This window comes from Nomascus leucogenys, chromosome 17 (assembly GCF_006542625.1).
Source record: "Nomascus leucogenys isolate Asia chromosome 17, Asia_NLE_v1, whole genome shotgun sequence".
Classification (NCBI taxonomy): Eukaryota; Metazoa; Chordata; class Mammalia; order Primates; family Hylobatidae; genus Nomascus; species Nomascus leucogenys.
The window spans coordinates 57,618,569-57,634,362 of NC_044397.1; the positions used below are offsets into that span (position 1 = coordinate 57,618,569).

Below are 15,794 nucleotides of genomic sequence, written 5' to 3' on the forward strand. Positions count from 1 at the left end.
CCAATTTCTGGGATATTCAAGGCAATAATCTTGCCACTGGGTATTTGCTAGTTGAAATTATGTGGTGGGGAGAGAAGCCAGGAACTTTCACTGCTCCATTTTGCTGATGTCACTCTCGAATTCTGTACTTTCATATGGATTGTAATAGGGAGGGTCTAAAACGAAGCTTCAGTTTTGGATTTTTAGAGCTTCTTGTAAGTAAAATTGTTGAATCAAGAGATAAAAAATGGTATGTTATAGCTAGAAATACCCTGAGATTAAAAAGGAGATAAATTAGCCCCATTGGGACAGTGCTATTGGGAATTGAATTGATACCACTCTCCTGGAGTCTAGTTTAGTATTTATTTTATATGGAATGCCTGGAAAGATGTGTGTCTCCTTTGACTCAATACTTATAGGAATTTACACAAAGGTTATAATCAAAGATGTTCTAGAACTGTTATACTGGAAAAACACGAAATATTCTAATTATGAATTAATTGGGGATTGGTTAAATAAACTATGGTTTGATATGCTCTAAAAAATAATGTTACAGAAAAAAGTGTACTGATATGGCAAAATGTATATGACTTATAGTTAAAAAAGCAGGTCAGATGTTGATAGATACAGTATGATAGAAAAAGATCAGGAAGGCATATGCTGACATTTAAATCTGGATATTTATGAGTGTTTTTATTTCAATGTTTGTACATACATTTTCTAAAAATTGTATTACTATCTTTGTAATAAAGTAAATTATTTTTAAGGGACTAAATAATAAATATTTGTTATTTGAGTGCCTTACACATTCACTTGGCAATTACAGTTTCCTGAACATTGGACTTCAGACTCCTCTCACAGCACATCCTTATTTTCATAAATAGAAAATTAAACTTTTTATTTGTCACTTTGATATTATGCCAGGTTTAGAATACTGGAGTCTCGATCAATAAGGTGGCACCACATTGCAGAATCATCTCTTTTTACCGTGGGCCCATCATGGATGAGGATCAGTCAGTATCTGTAACAGTCTTTGCAGTGAGGGCAGAATGACCACTTATTAAGTTCTAGGCTAAAAGATCCTAGGAGAGACCAGCCACGCACAGGACTTCACAAATCACTGGACAGTAAGGAAGATGACCCTATGGGTAGCACGAGAAAATGTAGCCGTCTTCCTGGAATCTAGGTCCTATTCGCCTGTAGCACCAAATGAACCAATCTTACAACCATAACCAGCATATGTAGCTTGGAAAGATGCTGAATTCCACACCCTAAGACCTGGGAATGGATTTTGGCTCTTTCCAGCGTCCTAGTCTTGGGCAAGTCATTCAGCCTCTTGAGACAGTTTCTCTAACAGTGACTAAACGTGCTGACCACCTGTGGTGGTTGGAATAAGAGAAAATGGCATTACTCATTGGCAGGTTTCTAAATTGGGAAGTGTAAAATGTGAGCATTTATAAGCGGTCTTAGTCTGTGTTGTGTGGCTATAGCTGATTCCCACAGACTGAGTCATTTATAAAGAAAAGAGAGTTATTACAGTTTTAGGGGCTGGGATGTCCAAAGTAAGGTAACGGGATGCATCTGGTGAAGGCCTCCTTGCTGTATTGTCCCCTGGCAGAAGGGCACAAGGCAGAAGTGGGTGCAGGAGACAGAAAGGCGGCAAGAGGGGCAGACCATCTTTGATAACAACTCATTCTTATGGTAACAGCATTAAGCCATCATGAGAGCAGAGCCCTTGTGACTTCATCACTTCTCATCAGGCTCTACCTCCCAACACCACTGCAGAGGACCAAGCTTCTAACATATGAATTTAGGGGACACACTCAAACCATAACATAAGCCTTACCAAACAAAACAAGCAAAAATTGGCTTTTTTCTCAGTGAATATATGCTGCTAACCAGAGGCTGCCAGTTCACGGCAGCACACAGTACAGACTGGGTGACTTCCATGGCTCCTCCGAGGCTCATAGAGCTTTGGTTGGCGTGTCTTAGCACACCATGACATCATCCAGTGACCTTAGGGCTCAAACCTTGTGACCAGAGAGCCCTGCATTTCTAACCTCAAGCTATTTAAAAATTTAAAGGAATCTACATATATACACTAACCACTTTTTACCATACTAGTTTCAATTTAAAATTATCTGTTTGGTTATCTTCCTTATTGAGAGAAAATTCTAGTGAAGTCTTCTGGGGGAGGATCCTCCCCTTACAGGGGAAGAAAAACAGATGACCAGACAGAAGTGAGAACCAGAACTGAGTGGAGGGTGTCTACCTTGTGTTTTTGTACTTTTCTCTGTTCACTTCTTTCACTGTTTGCAAATAAACCCTGCCAAGGAGGCAGAGGACATAAGGGGCCCTCGTGAGGGAAGTGCTTGATGGGATGCTGGACTTCCTCATTAACACTTCACCTAGTTCAAATTTGGCCTTCCCAAAGCAGCTCCTACCTGGGACTTTACCAGTTATTGGAGCATGCAGTCTTAAATCTAGAAAGAAATGCCCAGTGTGATTGTTAGATGTTTGGTGGCTTAACCTGTCCAAAATGACAGGTGGGCCTCCCTTCACACTGGACAAGTCTGAAATAACCAAGAGAAACAGTGGTGCTCCAACTCAGCTCCATGGGACTTGTCCTGGGTCTGCCTTGGCATGTACCGTCATACGATCTGGGCTCACGTAAGTAGCAGTCCTTTCCTAAGAGGATTCTGTTCATACTTTATGAAATATCAGTTATCTATATCAAATAATCAGTGTGGAGAAGTCACTGCAGACGAAAGGACAGACTGATGAAAACAAAGTGGGCGGGTGAGGGTGAGGAAGCTGAGATGATACGGATAATTGTATACTACTCAAAATATGTGCTTGAGAGCCTAAAACATTACCCCATATAATACATGTGTTGTGCTTTTCTTAACAGTTGCATTGGAACAAAATAACTGCAAAGGTGGTTATGGCAATTCCCTATTTGTAATGTACTTTTGAGACGGAAAAATCAAAGTGATCACCAGACTCTGTAGTGCTGAAAGATGATTCCTACTGTGATCATCGCATTCCTTCAGTGGAATTGCTGCATGTGACTTTGCAGAGAGAGAACAATTAGGGTATGGTTATGTTCCCCTACACTGCAAGTGGCCAAAGGACCCAAGGCATTTGGGGGCAGCCTATCAAGGTGTTTAAATATCAAGCCATGATATTTAATTTTATTTTGAAGCCAATGGAAAGCACGGAAGACTACAGAAGAGAGAGGTGCCATTTATAATTCAAATTATTGAGGATTTTATATAAGACAAAGTACCTACTTTTAGTCCCAGGTATAGCAAATTTGTCTTTTCTAACTTGACAATGGCTTTAAAAGTGTCCCATGATGCCCTTCCACTGCAAATTACAGGGCACTCAGCTATTTTTCACAACATCATGATACTTCAATAACTATGTTGTTTTTCTTTAGTGGAGCTACTATTGAGCCTCACAGATGATTGACACATATTTCCCTGCAAATTAACATCACTTAGGACATACTCATCTCAGAGGAAACAGCCCAGAAGCATATTGAGGTGAAGGGAGGCTAACGCCCCAGAGCTCTTCTGGGCGGGAGATTTCTTTCTCGGGGGTGCTTATGATTGGCTGCTTGTCCCAACATGCTAATGGAGGCAGGGAAGGCTCACTGCTCCAGCCCATGGGGCGGAGCAAGGCCAGTCCCTGTTGCTTCAGGATCCATTTATGGGCTTTCTACCTGCGCTCACTTCCCCAAAGCCACCCCGATTCGAATGCTGATCAGCAGCCCCATGGGAGCAGCCTGCTTGCAACCTGGGTGGAGGGGGCTGATCGCAGCCTTGCCCCTGCTCTCCTTGGTGCAGCCCGCTCTGGGTACCAGCTCAAAGGATGGTAAGTTTGACATTCTACTAAGATCTTACCAATTTTTCTTTCTTTTCACCACAATTAGTTACAAAAACTTGCCCAAGCACTGTGTTTGTCTCCGTGAGTGTGATGGGACCCAGAGCGTGGGCTGGGAGTGGGGATAGGGCGTTAATAAAAAAAAGATGTAGAATATCTAAAGGTAAAGGAGTAGAGGTCCACAAGCTGCCTCAAGGAACAGAATGGAAATGACGGTGATCTGGCAGTCTTGCTAGGAAGGGACATGTCAGCATGTGCGACTGCTCATCCAAAGAGAAGGTCAAGTGATGCTGGCTGGCCAGGTGCTTTCCTGGGAAGCTCCATTTGGAGGTGAGAAACTGAAGCAGGCAGAAGATGAGATGATAATGATCAGAACCTGGGCTTGCATTGAAACCTGAGAAACAAAGTTGGTTGCTCATGATAACCATCATTCTAGTGTTATTTTTCCTTGTATATTTTATGTATACACTTGCCTGAGTTGCAAATGTAATATTTCTCCAAATCTGAAACCTAATATCATTAAATGCCACCTATTACATCTTCAAGTATGAAAACCCATGTGAGAACAATTGCTGAAGTTGCCATCTGAGGAGGAACCCTGTGCTGTGTAGACTGCAGCTCTGTTTGTGCCTTTTTACACTGTGAACTGTGTAAACACCTGTGTTTGCTTTTCTACTTTGACTGTTGAAAGTCTTCAGGCAGTGCTACCTACTTTCAGGTATCCATTCTAAACTATGTGCATACTAAGCACCTTAAGTCTGTGGAGTAAGGCAGGGGTTGACTAAGTGAACTATTATCTAAGAAGCAGTATTAGAAACTAAGTATTAAATCTGAAATACAGAATGTGGCTTAAAAAACAAATTCTAAGGAGGTGGCTTTTGTTTAAAACAATGAAGACAAAGGGAAAGACCTCCCAGGATCTCTTCCAGCCAGGGGGTTCCATCCTTGCACATTGATTTCATGCAAAGAAACGATTTTTCTTGTGTTTTTTCCTCCTTTCATCAAGGTCAGAAGGAGAGTCAAAATCCTGATCGAGTCTTTGTTTCTAAATGAGGAGCTTAGATAGTGATTTCTTAAAATGGGCCATATTTGGAAGCCATTTACCTAATTTCATTCAGAATGTTTTTACTTAAAGCAGTTTTTAAAACTTGACGTTTTCCAGTTTGCTTGGCTGCATCCACGTCTCACCTTAAGCGGCACACCCCTCCGTCCAAAGGAGGAAAGCAGTGAGTTTGGTTCTGTGTTGTGCTCCCTGTTGTACCAGTGCAGTGCTCGGCAAACCCCAGGTGGAGGAGTACTGCCCAAGAGTGTAGATGAACTGGGAACCCCTCCCTTGTCTGGATGCAGCTGCTCTGAGGAGACAATGCTGGCCGCACTGCCCAGAAAAAGAGGCGAGGCTGCCCAGCCCAGCGCTGGCCCCGAGTGTGTTCTGCAATGACGGAAACATGGTATAGTTTGTATCTTGGCTTCTGAGCCCTTGAAATGTGGCTAATGATGGAGAAGCTAAAGCTAATTCTTTTTTTTTTCTTTTTTTTTTTTTTTTTGAGACAAGAATTTCGCTCATTGCCCAGGCTGGAGTGCAATGGCACAAAGTTGGCTCACCACAACCTCTGCCTCCCTGGTTCAAGCAATTCTCCTGCTTCAGCCTCCTGGATAGCTGGGATTACAGGCATGCACCACCATACCTGGCTAATTTTTGTGTATTTTTAGTAGAGACGGGGTTTCTCCAGCTAATTCTTAATTCTATTTAATTGTAAGTAACTTAAGCTCCAGTAGCTGAGAGTGGCTATGAGAGTGCCTCCCACGTAGGGCAGTGCAGGCATATTTCTTCCCTCAATTATGCCACTTTCTTTGCTCCTCCTCATTTCCTGGCATCTTTGGTTAGCACTGCTGGCTTCAAAAACATCACGAACTTTAAATGTAGGCCCTGTTCTCAGGATGTCCAGCCCCACAGGGAAGGAACAGGCAGCAGCAAGGTCAGAGCATCCAGGTGTGTGTGTGGGTGTGGATGCCAGCCCAGCAGGCAGGGTTGCGCAGGTGTCTTTACCCAGTGGACTCTGTTTAGATTTGACAGGAAGGTGTCAGAGCAAATCACAGGGGCTTCAGAAAGAAGAGATTTTGTTCATTTACAAACTGCAGTTTGCAGTTTATCCTTTTCTTGGTCACAGGCTCATTTGAAAGTGCATTGCTAATGAAATTGGAAAGTATGCATTTCCCCCAAATCGGAGATTTACCCACAACAAGCACAGTGGGGACAAAGCCAGAGGCACTGACAAGGCAGTGTGAGAAGAGCAGAGGTGGCAGCAAGCCCCAGGAGACAGGTGTGTTAGGTCAACAGCAGGCCCCTTAACCCACCACAGGACTCTGGTTACTCACCTCATCGGCAGCAAAATTCCAGAAAACACAGGATCCAAGGCTGGACACCCGTAGCTTGGTTCATCATTGTTCAAGGGGTCTGTGTTCCCATCTGAGAAGGAGCTTGTGCCTGGAAACGTTCCCACTCTTCTTGGTATCACTCTCTTCAGAGTAGAGAGAAAAATTATCTAGTTTTCTGAGTAAAACATTAAGTTTTCTAAAATCTCTGAAGGTTTAAATGTTGGTATAGAGAACTAAGGCAACTAACAAGTGCTTTAAAAATATAAGAGAAAATGTTTCGTAATAGAGAGAACTCAGTCTGACCCACCAGTTGCAAACAAGGAGAGGTGCAGGAGGTTCGGAACCAGATCATTCCTAGGCTCTGCCATAAGACAGAGTGCGCCTAGTGTGTGCCTTGCCAGCCTTCCTTGTGAATACTCTTCTGCTCTTGTGGAAGGTATCCTGTTCCCCAGTGCAGTTGTGGACAGTTACAGTTTTTTTTTTTTTTTTTTTTTTTGAGACAGAGGCTCGCTCTGTTGCTCAGGCTGGAGTGCACTGGCACGATCTCGGCTCACTGCAACTTCCGCCTCTTGGTTTCATGCAATTCTCCTGCCTCAGCCTCCCAAGTAGCTGGGACTACAGGTGCGTGCCACCATGCCCGGCTAATTTTTGTATTTTTAGTAGAGACGGGGTTTCACTATGCTGGCCAGGCTGGTCTCGAGCTCCTGACCTCGTGATCCGCCCACCTCGACCTCCCAAAGTGTTGGGATTACAGGCGTGAGCCACCGCGCCCAGCCAACAGTTACAGCTTTTTATTCTCAGACCTCTCTCAGCTTCCATGTACAGTCTCTCCCTTGAGTAGTGATCTGTTTCAGGCAGCCACAAAGATCCCTACCTAAAACACACTTTTTGTTTTGTTTTATTTCGTTTTGTTTTTGAGGCAGAGTCTCACTCTATTGCCCAGGCTGGAGCACAGTGGTGCAATCTCGTCTCACTGCAACCTCCACCTCCTGGGTTCAAGCAATTCTCTCGCCTGAGCCTCCTGGGTAACTGGGATTACAGATGTGTGCCACCACACCTGGCTATTTTTGTATTTTTAGTAGAGACGGGGTTTCACCATATTGGCCAGGCTGGTCTCAAACTTCTGGCCTCAAGTGATCCACCTGCCTTGGCCTCCCAAATTGCTGGGATTACAGGCATGAACCACCACGTCTGTCAAAAGCACACTTCTTAGGAAGGAATTTGTCTGCCAGTGTTAGGAAAACAAAAGCTGTTTCTGATTGGGAAAATGTTACTGGAGTTTGGATTTTTCCCTCTGTGTTTGATGTGTGTCCTGATAAGAGGTCACAAGTACAGAAGCTGGAAGCATTAAGCTCTATTTCTTTTTTTTTTTTTGAGACGGAGTCTCGCTCTGTCGCCCAGGCTGGAGTGCAGTGGCGCAATCTCGGCTCACTGCGAGCTCTGCCTCCCGGGTTCACGCCATTCTCCTGCCTCAGCCTCTCCGAGTAGCTCGGACTACAGGCGCCCACCACCATGCCCGGCTAATTTTTTTTTTTTTTTTCGTAGAGACGGGGTTTCACCGTGGTCTCAATCTCCTGACCTCGTGATCCGCCCGCCTCGGCCTCCCAAAGTGCTGGGATTACAAGCGTGAGCCACCGCGCCCGGCCTAAGCTGTATTTCTTTGTCTTCCAGAGGATGTAGGAAGAAGCTGGTCTGCTGACTGTGATACTCGTGACCAGCTTGCACAGGACATGGCCGAGGAGGCAGCCCAAAACATTTCTGATGACCAGGAAAGGTGAGTTAGCACTCTTCTCAGAGTGTTTGGTAAGCTTGATTTTAAAGTATGCATTCAGAAATTTTCTTTCAGAAGTCATCACCTCTAGGATGTGGGCTCACTCTGGCACAGCTGGAGGGCCTGTACCAGGAGGGTGCATTTGGCCGGCAGGGTCAGTTCAGAGGTTGCAGTTGGTGTTGAGAATGAATTTTTTCCTGAAGGCTTTTGAGAAGACTCCTCCAAGCGGATGCCTTCAGCCATGAGAAGTGCTGATTGCTCTTCTTGCAAATGCAGGATACCTTCCAAGTTCCAGGACTTTCTGCTGCTTGGTGGTAGAAAAAGTTAAGCTATCTGCTTGTCTGCTAGGTCCCTTGCATGGAGACCAGGAGAAACCTGGCACAGGAAGAGATCATGGGGTCTTGGCCCAGGGGTCTTATTTCTTTTTTTTTGAGACGGAGTCTCGCTGTGTCGCCCAGGCTGGAGTGCAGAGGTGCGATCTTGGCTCACTGCAAGCTCTGCCTCCCGGGTTCACACCATTTCTCCTGCCTCAGCCTCCGGAGTAGCTGGGACCACAGGCGCCCGCCACAACGCCCAGCTAATTTTTTGTATTTTTAGTAGAGATGGGGTTTCACCATGTTAGCCAGGATGGTCTCGATTTCCTGACCTTGTGATCCGCCCGCCTTGGCCTCCCAAAGTGCTGGGATTACAGGCGTGAGCCACCGCGCCCGGCCTCCATGGTCTTATTTCTAAACCCTCTTCCCCATGCTCTGTGCGCGCCAGCACTCGTGTTGTTGAGGCTGGGCAGCCTGTGTGCTCTGCTGTTGACTGTCTCATGGCACTGTGACATGGTGCAAACCTCCATGCCCCCTTTCCTGGGCGTGAGGCCAGCAAGGTGACCTGCCTGTAGGATGTGGTAAGGATCTAGGTGGGTCCCGCTGTCCCCTTGCCTGGCATGATGGGAGCCTGTGCCTGCAGATCTTGCCCAGTGGGGTACCCCGCCGCTGCAGGTCACTTTACCTCCTCACCCCCAGATTTCTCATCCCGAAAATCTGAGTACCCCTGTTGTCACATCTGTAAACTCCAGAGGGTCGCTATAAAAATCAGTATCCTTGATGAATGCTTGCTGTCAGCATTTCTGCCTTTGTTAGCTTACTGTCTTTGTGCCATCACCATCATTTTATCAAAGAAACCCAAAGCAAACCAGGATGAGAAAATGAGGCTACACGTGTTGGCAGGGTTGGCCACATTCATGCTTGGAAATTTCTTTGCCTTATATCACTCACTGCTGCCAAGCATTGTCTGATTTTGGCTACAATTTTTTCCCTTATTTTTTTTGGTTACCTCCTGTTTCTTTTATTCCAAATGCCCATGCTCTTGCAGACTCCCAGAGCCTTGATGTTGGCCCAATTTGACCTTCACTCTTATCAGTCAGGGAATTGCAAGGAATTACCCCTTTGTCCTTAGAAAGGAAAGAAAAGCTGAGGAGCGGAAGTCGCTGACTTGATGTTTTTTCCCCTGTATATTTATACATCTTGTACTTGCAGACCAACTAGTTCATGCACGCACTAGCCATTGTAATTGGTGTCGAGGCCCCATTTCTGAAGTCATAGCCTTTTGGGGTTTCCTGAGTCACCTAAAGCAAGACAGTCGCTGATCTTGTTCGTAGAAATAGAAGAGGTGTCTTGACTCTCCTGTATCCCTCATTTCATGGAGTTAGGCCTGTAGTGTCGGGGTGTGTGTGTGTGTGTGTGTGTGTGGTATAGGACATGTGTGTGGGTGGTGTGGTGTGTGGTCTGTGTGTAGTGTGTGGTGTATGTGTGGTATGGTATGAGTGGGGTATGGTGTGTGTGTGATGCATGGTTGTGCTGTGTGATGTGTGTGTAATGTGTTGGTGTGTGTGGTGTTTGTATGATGTGTGTATGTGTGGTGCGTGGTGTGTGGTGTGTGCGATGTGTGTGTGGTGGGTGGGTATGTGCCGTGTGGTGTGTGTATATTGTGTGTGATGCTGTGTGGTGTGTGTGTGTGTGGTGTTTGTGTGGTGTGAGTGTGGTGTGGTGTGAGTGTGTGGTGTGTGTTTGTGTGGTAGGTATTTGTCCTAATGCTCTCCCTCCCCTTGCCCCCCACTCCCCGACAGGCCCCGAAAAACACTCACTCTTAAGGGATTCTAAGAGATCTGTCATGTAATTCAAACAAATGGCTCAACTAGTTCTCTTGAGGCACATGATGCCTCAGAGACTGTGTTTGAGCCATCAGTATCATCCTGTTCCCCAACAGTCACAGTTAACTAAGAGGAAGCTAGGTACCTCTGTGAAAATGGTGCTGATTCTGTGCCAGGGCCTGGGGGCTGCCTCCTCACACCACCAGGAAAAAGAGCCTCCCTTGTATTTAAATTATCTCCCCCTTCCATTTTTTTATTTGAAAAGACCTCTGAAATCTCAAGGAAAATTAGCTTTGCAGCACTATCCTTGGCGCCTCTGTGAATGGAGGACACACCTGTTGGGGATGTGCTTCTCACCTTCTGAGACAGAAAGTTACTTCTCAAGGGCCAACTATGTCCCAGGAGCCAGGGCTGGTGTTTTCTGTGTGTAGCACTTGGAAGTTATCCTGTTGCGGGGGTGTCTGGGAGGGTCTCGGAACTTGGTGGGTGCCAGGGCTATCTAACCTTATGTGGGCCCAGAGTGGCGGGCAGTCTCACAGCTGTGGACTGTGGGGCGCACGTGGTGGACAGAGGTTAGGTTGGTCCTTTCCTTAATTTTATTTGCCCACTAGATCATTGCAGAAATCCTCTAAGTTTGATCTGGTCTGGTCTGTATGATTCCAAAGTTGTCCCCTTTTCTATTATTATTATTTTTTATTTTCTCATTTCTCTGGCCTTTGGAAGACAGGCATAGTTGAGAGTAGACAAGGAAATCCTTGGAATTATTCAACAGTTTGAGGCCTTTGACCTAGTGACCATCTTCATCTTCAAAATAATAGCTTTGCACCTCCCTGCAAACTTTCCTCAACTATAAATAGTGTCCTGGTCTGCCCTCTGGTGGCAGCTTCTTGGGCATCAAGAATGAGGCTTGTAAAAACTGGGTGAAACTATCCAGTTTTATCTTTGTAGAAACCTTGCTTAAGATAAAGTAGATATCCTCTAGACTTTATAGACATCCAAGACAGGTAAAAAAGATAATTCTAAAGAGCTGAATGCATTTTTTCAGGGGAAAGAACAAAGGCGAACACCTTTAGCAGCTGGTTACCAAGCATTTAGCTAATACAGGGCGGCCCTTTCTGGAATGACAGTCCTGGCAGCAGCCCCGTGAAGTAGGTCTGTGTCGTTCCTCTCAAACAGAAGGAGACTGACACAGAGAGGCAAGGTGACTGCCTGTGTCTAGAAGAAGTGGATGTAGAGCCTGCCCTTCTCCTTAGCACAGCAGCCTACATGGAGCTGGGAACTTGGCAATGGTTCCCATTGCCCTGTCGTTGGGAATGGGCATGGAGGAGAAACCCAAATCATACCATCCATTTCTGGCTGAATCAAGACCAGAACCCAGGAAACCCGCACCTTAGTTCAGGACTATTTCACTCGCTGCACTTGATCTTTCTCAAGTCGATTGGTGCCAGACACAGATACCTCAGGACCCAAGGAGCTACAGGCTGAAAGGGAATGACCAGGGACCAGATGATGACCCACGATGATCTCTGCTGACAAACATGAGAGCAGCAGACAGCTGTCAAGGCCTAGGGAGTCCAGAGGGAAAGTTGCCAGCTGTGCCAAGGGGCAGAGCTCTGGGGCTGACTTCAGCTGCAGCTTGAGCTCTGGAGGCACACCTGTAGAGAGCTTTGAAGGATGGTGCCATAGAATTGGCATCGACTTTGGGTGTGCTGAGAACCAGGTTTAAACGTTGGCTCTGCCTCTCACTGATGGTGTGAGCTTCGCTGAGTTAATTTGTTTTGCTGGGCCTTCATGATCCCATCTGCATTAGGCTGTTCTTGCATTGCTATAAAGAAATACCTGAGACTGAGAAAGGAGGTTTAATTGGCTCACGGTTCTGCAGGCTGTACAGGAAGCATAATGCTGGCGTCCACTACTGGGGAGGCCTCAGGAAGCTTACACTCATGGTGGAAGGTGAAGGGGGAGCAGGTGCATCACATGGGGGCAGCAGTAGCAAGAGGAGAGGAGGAGATGCCACACATTTTTAAATGACCGGATCTCGGAGAACTCACAAAGACAGCACCAAGCCATGAGAGATCTGCCCCCGTGATCCAAACACCTCCCACCAGGCCTCACCTCTAGCACTGGGGATTACAATTCAACATCAGATTTGCATAGGGACAAATACCAAAATGATATCAGCATCTTAAAAAGTAACTGCACGGAACCTCTCAAGTCTGTTGTGGAGATAAACAGGGAGGATGCCATGCAGTGCCTACTCTGTGTCTGCACTGGGGTCTCTCCCCAGGGTCATGGGTTCCATGCTGTTCTTTTCTGCAGCATGCCAGATCCCCATGGGCTGGAAGAACGTGCTCTTAGGGCTGTGAGTGAGCAGCAGGAATGGAGATGGTGAGGCAGGAAGAGAGGAGGAGGAAGAGGAGCCTGGAGGCTGCCAGACCTTGCCCTGGAAGGTCAGCTCTGTGCATCTGGGCAGGAAGCCCTGGAGGCAGCAAGAAGAGAGATGGGTCTGTTGGGAGGCTGTTTTAGTAGTCAGATGGGAACTATATTTCAGTTAATCTTCCAAAACAGACCCTGAGTTTGGGAAATATGAAGTGAAAAGAACCATAGATGTGAGTCTTTTTGTTCATATGGCAGCCAATTGTGTACCTAAGACATTTGTGGCAGAAATATGGATATGGATGGAAGAGTGGTCACAGGATGGCTGTGATTAAACGACTGTACTTAATTTAATTTTCCTCTGGTTATTTTCTTTCCCTTAGGTGTCTCCAGGCTGCCTGCTGCCTTTCCTTTGGTGGTGAGCTGTCTGTGAGCACTGACAAGAGCTGGGGTCTTCATCTGTGCAGCTGTAGCCCTCCTGGAGGTGGATTGTGGGTTGGTAAGGCCTTGGGGAAGGAGGCATGGCCACCATGATAAGAATGTTGCTTTATTTCCCTGGTATAAACAGGACATCTTCCACAGAAGATGAATTTCATTTTCTGCTTTTAAGAAACAGAAGGAAGGTCAGAGTGATCTTAAACCTGCTGTTTTGCAAGTGCCTCTAACTTAAATAGTCCACATTCCAGGATGGTATATTTTTAACTCCTTCACTGGGCCCCACCCCTGACTTTCTGCTTTAGGAGGTCCGGGGTGAGGCTGAGGAGCTCTGGGGGCCACACTTCGAGAACAACCAAGACTGTAAGTGGGGCCTCCCAGAGCCCAGTGAAGGGGATACTTAGGTTACAGGAGGTGTCTGCATGGCCACAGGTGTGGGGTTTTCTTCCTCCTCCTTAACGCAGACAGTATCTCTGTTTTTAATTTTTTTTTTTTTTTTTTTTGAGACGGAGTCCCGCTCTGTCGCCCAGGCTGGAGTGCAGTGGCGCAATCTCGGCTCACTGCAAGCTCCGCCTCCCAGGTTCATGCCATTCTCCTGCCTCAGCCTCTCCGAGTAGCTGGGACTACAGGCGCCCGCCACCACACACGGCTAATTTTTTGTATTTTTTTAGTAGAGACGGGGTTTCACCGTGGTCTCGATCTCCTGACCTCATGATCCACCTGCCTCGGCCTCCCAAAGTGCTGGGATTACAAGCGTGAGCCACCGCGCCCGGCCTTCTGTTTTTAATTTTTAAAATGAAAATTCTAAAGTGTTGCCTGAAACGTAATTGCCAGGATTCCTTTAAGTAGAAGGAATTTTTGAGTTTTCCACTTAGGCGACACATTTGGTAGACCTGAGAAACTGATTTTTAAAATTAAATTAAAAAAAAAATTTAAGTTTCTAAAGAGACGGATTTAAATGGAGTGTGTGGAGTTGGGGGGCGGCACGCAGGGCGGGAGGCCGGTGTGTGCCTGGCATCAATGTTGAAACAATGCAACGCCAACTCTTTTGCAATTATTATGTTAAGATCATGTGAAATTGTTATCTAAATGCCAGGGACATCCTGCTGCTGCTGCTTATGTACAGAGCATAATCATCACGGAGACAGCGAGGATTGCCAGGGAAGAAAGCTTTATCAGGTGCTGCAGATGAGGAGAAGGGAGATAAAGTCTGAAATATGTCTCCCCATCTGACCAAAACTCGGGGGTTTATATAGCAGGGAAGGCGAGAAAACAAAAATTAGAGAGGGGTGAGGAAGCAATTTGAAGAATGAGGGGCCTGACTGGATGCAGGGATCTGGTGGGTCCCTTTTCTGGGTTGGTTTCCTGAGGGAGGAACTCAGATGAGATGGATGTTAAGTTTCAAGTTTTAAGACTAGGAGAGTCAGTTTCCATGTTTATTCAAAAAAACCTATAAATATCAGTTCTGTGGGACAATTAGGCCAATTTCAGATTAGTTTCACTCATTTAGTTTATTTCTCCTTTTGTGACGTACTTCATTCAATTTTGCAATTTTATATACTTTTTATGATTTTTAATTTATTTTTTTCTGTTCAGGGGTGTGTCCACTTTTTTTTCCAGATAATTTGAGCACAGTGACTTTGATGACTAATTGGTTTCAGAGAAATATGAGTCACTTGACTATTCCAGCTTATTCCAAAACATTTTCTAAATGTTTCTTCCTCTCGGATGTGTCCAGTTCAGGAAATTACTTCATACTTCAGTTGGCGCACCCAGCCTGCGTGGGCACTCAACGGCACTCGATGGCACTTGTAGCACGTCACATATTAGGCCGGGAACACAGCATTTGATTTTTCCTCAGCTTTTATTATCACAAGATATTAATACACTGGACTGTTGACAGTAAATAGTGACTTTGACTCACAATGTTAAAAATGGATTTGATATTGTCCTAGGCTAAACTTGAGAGTGTCCTGGGAGGCTAGGGGAAAGCTAACTGCCAGCATCACTGCTGGGGTGCAGGGATTGGAAGCCACGTCCTCTCTGAGGGTGGCCCAGCCCTGGCCTGGAGCTCCTGGAGAACCTGCTGCTCTCAGTGGCCTGCAGGCCTTTGGGTTCCTTCTAGCCTGAGCAAAGCTGGCCAGAATAGAGACTGGGGTTAAGAGAGCCCAGGTAGAAACAGGTTTCCTTGCAGGGACTCAGGTCTGAGAGAAAAGCAGCAGGGTGCTCCAGTCCCCTCTTTACCCACCACCCCTACTTCCTTCCCCTCCTACCTGGGGATGAGAGGGGTAGGGGCTTCAGGGAAAGCAGCTCTTGCAGCCAAGGCAGTCACCTGGCTTCTTGCTGAGAGTGGCTCTGTGCAGGGCCAGGTCTAGCAGAAATATTTTCTTTTAACTTTCATTATGGACATTTTCAAACATCCGCATGAGTAGGGAGAATGGCATCACAAACACTCAAGGACCTGTCGTCGCTGGCGACAGTTGTCAGCTGTGCGCAGATCCTATTTCAGCTGCTCCCACAGACAGGGGATGTGGCAGGGCCCTCAGCCTCCCAGCCGGGTGGACACTGGCTCCGCTCACTGCCCGGCCTTCAGCCCTCAGAGATGGGAGGAGTGAACGTCACCCAGGTCTGTGCTACCATCAGGGCCAGATTGCCTGGGTGGGAACATCCTGCTTATAAACTTTGGAGTGTCTTTCATTGTCTTCCTGTTTGTCCAACAGCTCCCCAACCACTCCTTCGGACTGTGGTATTGCCCCCTCTACTACACACCCCTGAGCAGGACCTTTGACCCTCATTATTTTATGACCAGACCACTGGGTGTTTCTGGAA

General features: G+C 46.3%; 1 protein-coding gene across 2 annotated transcripts in view; it reads left to right on the forward strand.

Annotated features, from left to right (window-relative positions):
* Nucleotides 1–7,922: 7,922 nt before the first annotated feature.
* The window catches only part of PKD1L1 (polycystin 1 like 1, transient receptor potential channel interacting), a 183,584-nt gene continuing 175,712 nt past the window's right edge, over nucleotides 7,923–15,794 (forward strand). The window contains exons 1-2 of one of the 2 annotated variants that reach the window (XM_030796568.1): nucleotides 7,923–8,017; nucleotides 12,914–13,029. Coding sequence is in view for 1 of the 2 variants with exons in the window: in XM_030796567.1 (XP_030652427.1) it covers nucleotides 7,974–8,017; nucleotides 12,914–13,029 (160 nt within the window). In the remaining variant the exon portion in view is untranslated. The remainder of the gene's footprint in view (nucleotides 8,018–12,913; nucleotides 13,030–15,794) is intronic. The other variant, XM_030796567.1, reaches the window with a different exon arrangement.